Below are 9,352 nucleotides of genomic sequence, written 5' to 3' on the forward strand. Positions count from 1 at the left end.
GAGTTGGAAGGGACCCTCAGGGATCATCTAGTCCAACCCCCTGCAGTGCAGGAATCTCAGCTGAAGTATCCCTGACAGGTGGCCCTCCAACCTCTGCTTCAAAGGAGAGTCCACAAGCTTTGTTTTTTGGCCGAACTCTCTCTGGCCTTTATAACTCTCACACCCTTAGATATCAGTCCTTTTTTGCCTTTCACAAATGGGGACCCCCAAAGTGTCTGCTCCCCCACCAACACAGACACAAATAAACCAGCACTGCCTGAAACTCTTTCTTTATTATTTTCTCGGGCTTTTAAAAAACAACACACCATTTTTTGCCCTAAACTCAGCAGGCCACAATTGTGCTTGGAGGATGTTTTCCCATCTTTGGCTGCTCCCTGCTGGGGGGATCGGAGATGCTCCCCAAAATTTCCACCCCTTGGCCGGGGGGGGGGAGGGGGAGGAGCTTTTAATGCAGATAAATTGCTTTATCCCTGGAAGGGATGCATAAGGAGTCGGCCTCGTTTTTGCTGCCCTCTCTTGTTCGCATCCGAATCCGCAGCAGACTCCTCTCTGTGGCTCTGAGAGCAGAAAATTTTCAGGGGGAGCCGATCCCAGCAATTAGAAGTATTCCTAATGGGGACATTTGCTCATGGGGTTCAGTGTTGCCTGCACTGGCTGGCAGCAGCTCTCTGGCGTTGCAGGCGGGGGGGGGTGTCTTTCCCTGCCCTGCCTGGAGATGCTGCTCTTGGGCATTGAAGCTGGAAACCTTCTGCATGCAGAGCAGCTGTTCTTGCTCCTGAAATAAGTGAAATGGGATTCTAGTCCTCATGACGACAAAGGGATGATCTAAACAGGAGCTGAGGAAGTGGCCTTATGGGCTGGATGACCCCTTCCAGCTCTGTGATTCTATTTAAGTGGCGTTTGGGTGGCCCCACCCTTCAGGGATGTTGTTGCTGTCTGCTCCTGCACGGAGCTTTATTTTTGAGGGAAAGGTTTCAGTCCAGCAGTCTTGCCTGCAGAAGGTCCCGGGTTCAACTCTCTACACTACAGCATCATCAGGTTAGACTTGCAGCACCCCTGAGGCTGAAACCCTGGAGAGCTGCTGGTGCTGCTGCCAGTCAGTATAGATAATAGCTAAATGGGCTCCCCCAACGGCCTGTCTGTGTAATGAGCCTTTCTGGCTTTGCATGCTCCATTCCTGGGTCACATCAAGACTCGGGTGCTGCAGTTGCCGCAGCTGCTGGTTTGGCTTATGGGGGGGCGGGGAGCAAAGGCTTCCTTTTGTCCAAAAACTTATCCTCTCCCCCCCCCCCCGCCATTCTGTTTCCGCTTCGTCACAAGCACTTCAGGATGTGCAGGTTGCACGATGTCCCCCAAGGGCAGCTGCACAGCCAGCCAATGCGCGCCCCTTTCCGGACGGCACAGGACTCCCCGGCATCACACTGCAAAGTGGGAGAGATACGGTAATCTTTATTGTCATTGTCCCATACACAAAAATGAAATTGAAAAAATCTACATCAGACATTCAGAAACCAACAAGTCTGCTATCCCAGCCTGGTTAGCCCCCTAAAAACTCTGATACCCCATAATTAAATACAATATACTCCCATAGAGACTCCTTACACTGTGTTTAAAACCAAAATCGCATTTGGATAGAAACTGTTTTTCAGGCGGCTAGTCCTAGTCTTTATAACCCTGGACCTTCTTCCAGAAGGCAGAAGCTGAAAGAGATCATTTCCGGGGTGCGCACTATCCTGCGCTATCTCTGCAGCTTTCCTATGGCACCTGGAAACATAGATTTGATCCAAGGTGGGAAGAGTGCACCCAATTACTCTCTCCGCAGTCTTTACAACCCTGCACAGCATTGTTTTTTCCCTGACCGTGCAGCTCCCAAGCCACACACAGACCATAAGTTAATACACTCTCCACAGTCCAATGGTAAAATGCCATCAACAGGAGATCAACTTGGAGAGATTATTTTTCCAGAGGATTCTCAGACAATATAACCTCTGCTGTGCTCTCTTCATCAGGTCTTTGCTGTTTTCTCCCCAGGTTAGGTCATCTCTCAACTCCATTCCCAGAAATCGAAACACTGAGACCTGTTCCACACACTTCCTCTCAATAATAAGTGGCTGAATTCAAGAGACGGAATCAGAGTTGGAAGGGACCCTGAGGTCCTCTAGTCCAGCCCCCTGCAAGGCAGGGATGTGCAGCTGTTCCTGGGAAAGTCTGGTGATGTTGGGGTGGGGTGGGGCGGGGGTTGAGGCAAGAGGGGTGTCCCACACCCGCTGCATCAGAGGCAGGTGGTCAACAGGGCTGGGGAATATCTGGTTTATTCTGGCATTGCAGGGGTTGGGCTAGGTGACCTGCAGGCTCCCTTCCAACAACATCATATCACCGGCTGGTGGTGGCCCCGCAGAAAGGCTATTGGGAAATGATTTATGATGAGTTTTTTAAAATGTTTAAAGTGAAACCTGAGGCTTTTTTTGTTAGACCAGAGCTTCCAAAGGAATTATTTAATCTGTATGTTACGATGTCAGCAAGGATACATGCAAAAATGGAAAGAAGAGGCAGTCCCAGCGAAAGAAAATTGGCTTATGAAGATGATGGACTAATCTGAGATGGCTAGACTAACTCTGAGAATTAAAGAATGAGGAAAAATTCCTTGAATGGAAATATTTTGTAGAATATTTGGAAAAATCTGGTTATGTTAAAACATATGCAGGATTTAAAGTCTAGCAACAGATGAGAATTGGTAGTTAAATGATTTAGAATTAACGCATTTAAGGGGTAAAATAGAAGTAGTAAAGGAGCATAAAGCTTCTAAATTACATTTCACCCATCCTATACATTATAGAAAAGAGCACCATGGAAGGCTGGATGGGAGTCAGTGGACATGAGCATTATGTTCTGATGGCTGTTTAAAAGAATTAACAGAAACAACTCGGCTCAGTATTGCAATGTACAAATCTATCACGATGTCTGAAATACGCACTGGCTGGCTTCAGTTTTTCTCACATTGTGATTTTTACATAGCACATGGCACGTGATTCACAATATATTGCCAGGTCAAAAATTATGAAACCAATATCACAATATGGATTTGAAACCGGTTTTGGACGTTCTATCACCCAGCTCTAATCAGTCAATGGAGAGCTGGGTGGAATCTGCCTGCTTGCACCCAGGGCCTTTCTGTAGGGTTGCCATATTTCAAACAGTGAAAAATTGGACAGAAAAATTGTGGAGTTTTTCTTAGTTTTTATGGGAAAACGGCACTGCTGACATGGATTGCCGTACATCCGGATTTTCCCGACATTTTTTCTGGATTCTGCCTGAACGCTGCTGCCGACCTCAGTATTCCATGTATGTCCGGGAAAATCCAAGCGTCTGGCAATTATCTATCCATTTCACCATTTTAACTAATTCTCTAGCTGACGCGTTCTCAGGCTGTATTCTGAGGAGCAGGGATGTTTGTGTGTGAAGAAATAATAATGACTGACAGATGCCAACAACATGCCAGCTCTGCCCTGTTCTGTCCAGTTCCTAGCCCAGCTTTAGAGCAGGCCCATGCCAGTTACTGGGTGTCCCCTAATTCAACTAAAGCATCTACAGAGCAGAATTGGCATGTTGTTGGCATCTGTCAGTCATTCTCTCTCTCTCTCTCTCTCTCTCACACACACACACACACACACACACACACACACACCTCTGCTCCTCAGACTACAGTTTGAGAATGTGTGAGCTAAAGAATTAGTAAAATAGTTAAATGGATAGATAAATGGTTAATTAGCGAGAGAGAGAGATCCATCTGTCTTGAGAGACAATGGAGTGTGCCTCTCAAGGGGTGAAGTCAAACCCCTGTGTTAGCCCCGATGTGTCCTCCCCAGGGCACAAGCCTGGGCTGTGTCTGGAGGTCCTGGGCTGCCCAGATGACAAAACCCCCCTCTCTGCCTGGCTGATGTGGCCCAAAGGAAAGGAAAGCAGAGCAAGACATTGGGCACCAGCTGGGCTGCAGGAGTTGCCGGGAGGAGGCGTGGAAGGTGCCATCCAGCCGCCTTAGGGACTCCACTCTGGATTTGTGGAGGGTTCACTCCTGAGCCTTTTCTTCTCTCAAAGATGTCCAGCAGGGCAGTGGAGGCATAATAATTCAGAACAATTCATAATGCAAGGGGAAAGTATGCAAGTCTGAGAATACTTACGGAGGGCACCCAACCCAGCTTCTTCTCAATGGACGGCAGCTGGTGGCTCTTCAGCTTTTCCAGAACCTCTTTCAGGGCTCCAATCTGCAGAGCAAAGGGGGCAGCATTGCTCAGAGAAGTGTAAAACAGGCCCCCAAGGAGCTGAAGGGGTGCAGAGGAGCTGAAGATTTGGAAGGGACATCCAAAAATTGCAGAGTTGGAAGGGACTTTGAAGGATCATCCAGCCCAACCCCCTGCCGGAATATTTTGCCCAACACGGGACTGGAACCCGCGACCCTGAGATTCAGAGTCTCTTGCTCTCCCAACTGATCCCCCTGCCCTGAGCAACTTGCTTCCGCCCCACCAGCAAGGATCACTTTCCCAGCTTACCATCTCCTTTTCCTCCTGGCTCTCCTGGGCACCCACACCGGCCCCCCGGAGTCCCACCACCTCTTCTCTGGCCCCCAAAAGCAAGAGGACGCACCCTAGGCAGAGGATGGGCAGCTTGGAGCTGGCCATAGTGCTGAACCAGGATCCGGCTGTCTTCTCCGCCTGGCCAGCAGAGAAGGCTTTATAACCCTGGCTGAGATTTCCATCCCTCTTGCAAAAAGCCCCATTGGCGTATCTGGTTTTCTATCCCCCCCCACATTTTTTAGGGGGGCTTGTCTTGGGAAGAGGTGTGGGTGGACCTTGCATTTTGGAGACAGACCTCAACGCCAACCCCATGTCACCCAATTTGCACCCACAGGAGAATTGCCCCTTTGGGGGCCATGAATTTTTCAAGCAGCCGTGTTGACTCAAAGGAGATAATTGCAAAAGTTTCCCCCAGGAGCTTGGCAGGATGTAATTGAATGCCCAGAGGCCCCCTCTTCCTCCACCCCCAAAACACGCACACAATGGGGTCATTTTGAAGGGTTTCCAACTGCGTCACGGCCGGGTCACCCAATATTCTAAAGTAAATAAATGTCCATCAAGGGGAATTAGAGTCCACAGAGAAATGGGGTTGTGGCGAGGTTTTTTCCTCCACCCACCCCAAATGCAATAAATTAGATCATGCTGAGAGTTTGAAGGAGACCTAAACACCTCCAGCCTCACTCAGGGGCCAATCGATTTTAATTGCTCCAGCTATTTGTCCGCCACGGGACCACTGGGGCCTCTGGAGCAGGGCAGGAGAAACCCAACAGATAAGTGTTAAAACTATAAAATCATGAAGCACCATATAAATGTGTTAAAATTGTAAAATCAGGGAGCACCCTAGAATCATGGAATTGCAGAGTTGGAAGGAACCCCAAGAATCATCCAGCCCAACCCCTCGCAATGCAGGAATTGCAGTGGGAAAACCCCTGGCGGGTGGCCACCCAACCGCTGTAGAATAATCTCCCTTGAAGGAGAGCCCAGCACCTTCTGGCTGCGTTCAGAGGCTCAGAACCCCCACCTACCTGACCTCTGAACCTTTGCAGGGTCTCTTTCAGTTGGCATCAGGACAGGGCCCTTTGCAGCTGCTGAAGGACATTTGTCAACATCCTTCTTAAACTGGGGTGCCCAGAACTGGACATTGTATTCCAGGTGTGGCCTCACCAGGGCAGAAGAGAGTGGCACTGTGACTTCTCTTGACCTGGACTTCTGTTTTGGGGTGTCTTTGGAAACAGAAAATGCCAAACACAGGTGCTGGGTGTCTTTTTGCCAGGGTGGTAGTGTGACAGCCTCTGGGTTGCACAGAGCACTTTGAACGGCATTTTAAAGGCTCCCTCGTAAAACTGGAACTCGCAGCTATCCAATGATGCAGACAGATAAGAGGAAGGATTTCTTCACCTAGTGCAGAGCTGAACTGTGGAACTCTCTCCCACAAGAGGCAGCAATGGCCACCAACCTGGATGGCTTGGGAAGAGGAGAGAGCTATTGAGGGCGCTTAGCCAGGATGGCTCCTCAAACAGAGGCACTGATGCTTCTGAATCCCAGTGTCTGGGATTGTTGCTCTCGTGCTCAGATCCTGCTATAGGTTTCCCTTTGGGGCATCTGCCTGGCCACCGAGAGAGCAGGAAGACTGGCCTGATCCTAAAGCCGGGCTCTTCTACTGGAGCCTCCAGGTCCAGAGGCAGTCCACCTGGATTCCTAGGCCCTGGGAATCTTGATCCTTGGCCCCTGTGAGGACGGGGGGCTGGGCTAGAGGGGCCCCTCTTCTTAACCTGAAAAGCAGGCATGAATTGGGGCATTGCTGGCCAACGGAGAGCATCTGCGGTGGCGGGTTAGATGTAAAAGATTTTTAATGTGTGAGAAGTTTTTAATGTGTGACATTTTAACGTATTTTTGATCTTAGAATCATAGAATCATAGAATCATAGAATCATAGAGTTGGAAGAGACCACAAGGGCCATCGAGTCCAACCCCCTGCCAAGCAGGAAACACCATCAGAGCACTCCTGACATATGGTTGTCAAGCCTCTGCTTAAAGACCTCCAAAGTAGGAGACTCCACCACACTCCTTGGCAGCAAATTCCACTGTCGAACAGCTCTTACTGTCAGGAAGTTCTTCCTAATGTTTAGGTGGAATCTTCTTTCTTGTAGTTTGGATCCATTGCTCCGTGTCCGCTTCTCTGGAGCAGCAGAAAACAACCTTTCTCCCTCCTCTATGTGACATCCTTTTATATATTTGAACATGGCTATCATATCACCCCTTAACCTCCTCTTCTCCAGGCTAAACATGCCCAGCTCCCTTAACTGTTCCTCATAAGGCATCGTTTCTTTTTTTTTTTTTTAATAAAGTTTTATTGCTTTTTTCCAGGGTAAAAGAAAGGTATATCATCCATAGCACATCAAAAGCAGTTTTACAGAAAAGAAAAGAAGTTATAAAAGAAAGAAAAAGAAAAGATTCACATTTTTCACATCCATTTTCATGATCGATCAGACTTCCCCATGTCCCCCATCCCCTGTTTTCTTTACAATAAAAATAAACAGCAAATTAATACCTTATTTCATATGTTTTTGTGTTTTCCTTTAGTTATATAGTCCACAATTTATACATTTCGAAATCTTAACTTAATTTTCAACATTTACCAAATTCAATACTGAAGCATGTTTTTCCAGAACATTTAGCAAATTCTCAACATTCATATAGCTTATAATATTTTTGTAAATAGTCCTTAAATTTCTTCCAGTCCTCTTCCACGGCGTCTTCTCCCAGGTCTCGGATTCTGGCTGTCATTTCAGCTAATTCCATATAGTCCATCAGCTGCAAGTGCCATTCTTCCAGCGTGGGTAACTCCTGTGCCTTCCAGTGTTTAGCTATAAGAATTCTTGCTGCTGTGGTTGCATATAGAAAGAAAGTTCTATCTTTTTTTAACACTCTCTGGCCCACAATGCCCAGGAGGAAGGCCTCCGGTTTCTTGTGAAAGGTGTATTTAAACACCTTTTTCAACTCGTTATAGATCATTTCCCAGAAGGCCTTCACCCTCGGGCATGCCCACCAGAGGTGAAAAAAGGTTCCCTCAGCTTCCTTACATTTCCAACATTTATTGTCAGACAAATGATATATCTTTGCAAGTTTGACTGGGGTCATGTACCACCTGTATACCATTTTCATGATGTTTTCCTTTAAGGCAGTACATGCCGTAAATTTCATACCGGTGGTCCATAACCTTTCCCAGTCTTCAGACATAATGTTGTACCCGATGTCTTGTGCCCATTTTATCATAGCTGATTTAACTATCTCATCTTGAGTGTTCCACTTAAGCAGCAAATTATACATTCTTGAAAGCACTTTCGTCTTAGGTTCAAGTAATTCTGTCTCTAATTTTGATTTTTCCACCTGGAAACCAATTTTTTTATCTTTTTTAAAAGTCTCTAAAATTTGGGCATAATGAAACCAATCTCGCACCTTTCCTTTCAGTTTTTCGAAACTCTGCAACCTCCAAGTGTCACCATCTCTTTCAATTATCTCACAATATTTCAACCAGCCAGTCTCCATATTACGAAATTTTACGGCCTTAGCCTCTACCGGTGATAACCACCTCGGAGTCTTACTTTCGAATAAGTCTTTGTATTTAGTCCAGACAATAAGTAGAGCTTTCCTGACAATATGGTTTTTAAACAGTTTATGAGACTTTGCCTTGTCGTACCAGAGATATGCATGCCAACCAAAAGCATTGCTATGCCCTTCCAGATCTAGGACATCAGTGTTTTCTAACAAAAACCAATCTTTCAACCAGCAGAGGGATGCAGCTTCATAGTACAGTCTTAGGTCCGGCAGGGCAAACCCCCCTCTTTCCTTTGCATCTGTTAATATTTTAAATTTTATTCGGGGCTTTTTGCCCTGCCAGACAAACTTCGCAATGTCCCTCTGCCACTTTCCAAAACATTCCACTCTGTCCACGATCTGAAGGGTTTGAAACAGAAACAACATTCTTGGCAATACATTCATTTTGACTGCAGCTATTCTGCCCGACAAGGTAAGTCTCAGTCTCGACCATGTTTCTAAATCCTTTTTGATTTCCGACCAACATTTTTCATAATTATCTTTAAACAAATTCAAATTTCTCCCAGTCAGGTTAACCCCCAGGTATTTCACTTTTGGAACAACATTTAGTTCTGTTTCCTTCTGAAACCCATCTATTTCTGAAGGTGTCAAGTTTTTAGCCAAAACCTTGGTTTTTTGTTTGTTCAGCTTAAATCCCGCCACCCGACCAAATTCAGAAATTAGTTCTAAGGCTCTTTTTGTACTAGCTTCTGGCTCCTGTAATGTCAAAACCAGGTCATCTGCAAAGGCCTTCAATTTGTATTGTTTTTCCCCGACCTGTATTCCTTCCACCCGCTGGTCCTTCCTAATCATGTTCAGCAACACCTCCAGGACAGAAATAAATAACAAGGGTGATAAGGGGCACCCCTGTCGTGTCCCTTTTTCAATTTTAAACTCCTCAGTCACCACGTTGTTTACTATCAATTTAGCTTTTTGCTCTGAATAGATTGCTTCAATACCATTTTGGAACGCCCTTCCCACTCCCATCCCTTCCAAATTTTTCTTCATAAATTTCCAAGATATGTTATCAAAGGCTTTCTCGGCATCTATAAATATCAAAGCTGCCTTCGTGTTCAGATTTGTCTGTAATAACTCCAAAACATCAATGATATTCCTAGTGTTGTCAGACATATGCCTGCCAGGGAGAAAGCCTGCTTGGTCTTTATGAATTACTTCATTCAAGAC

At 46.3% G+C, this 9,352-nt stretch overlaps 1 protein-coding gene across 1 annotated transcript; it reads right to left on the minus strand.

Annotated features, from left to right (window-relative positions):
- Positions 1 to 314: 314 nt before the first annotated feature.
- On the minus strand, positions 315 to 4,685 carry LOC308577411 (cocaine- and amphetamine-regulated transcript protein-like). The gene is made up of 3 exons (XM_081177527.1): positions 4,548 to 4,685; positions 4,179 to 4,262; positions 315 to 1,421 (listed from the first exon to the last, which is right to left on the minus strand). The coding sequence occupies exons 1-3, from the start codon at positions 4,674 to 4,676 to the stop codon at positions 1,314 to 1,316; spliced, it is 321 nt and encodes a 106-aa protein (XP_081033653.1). The 5' UTR covers positions 4,677 to 4,685; the 3' UTR covers positions 315 to 1,313.
- Positions 4,686 to 9,352: the final 4,667 nt, after the last annotated feature.

This window comes from Podarcis bocagei (genome assembly GCF_964188305.1).
Source record: "Podarcis bocagei genome assembly, chromosome: 18".
Lineage (NCBI taxonomy): Eukaryota > Metazoa > Chordata > Lepidosauria > Squamata > Lacertidae > Podarcis > Podarcis bocagei.

Coding starts and splice junctions, on each gene's coding strand:
- LOC308577411 (XM_081177527.1), bottom strand. CDS start 4,676: ATGGCCAGCTCCAAGCTGCCCATCCTCTGCCTAGGGTGCGTCCTCTTG. Junction 4,263..4,547: donor GCCAGGAGGAAAAGGAGATG/GTAAGCTGGGAA, acceptor TTTGCTCTGCAG/ATTGGAGCCCTGAAAGAGGT. Junction 1,422..4,178: donor AGCTGGGTTGGGTGCCCTCC/GTAAGTATTCTC, acceptor CCCACTTTGCAG/TGTGATGCCGGGGAGTCCTG.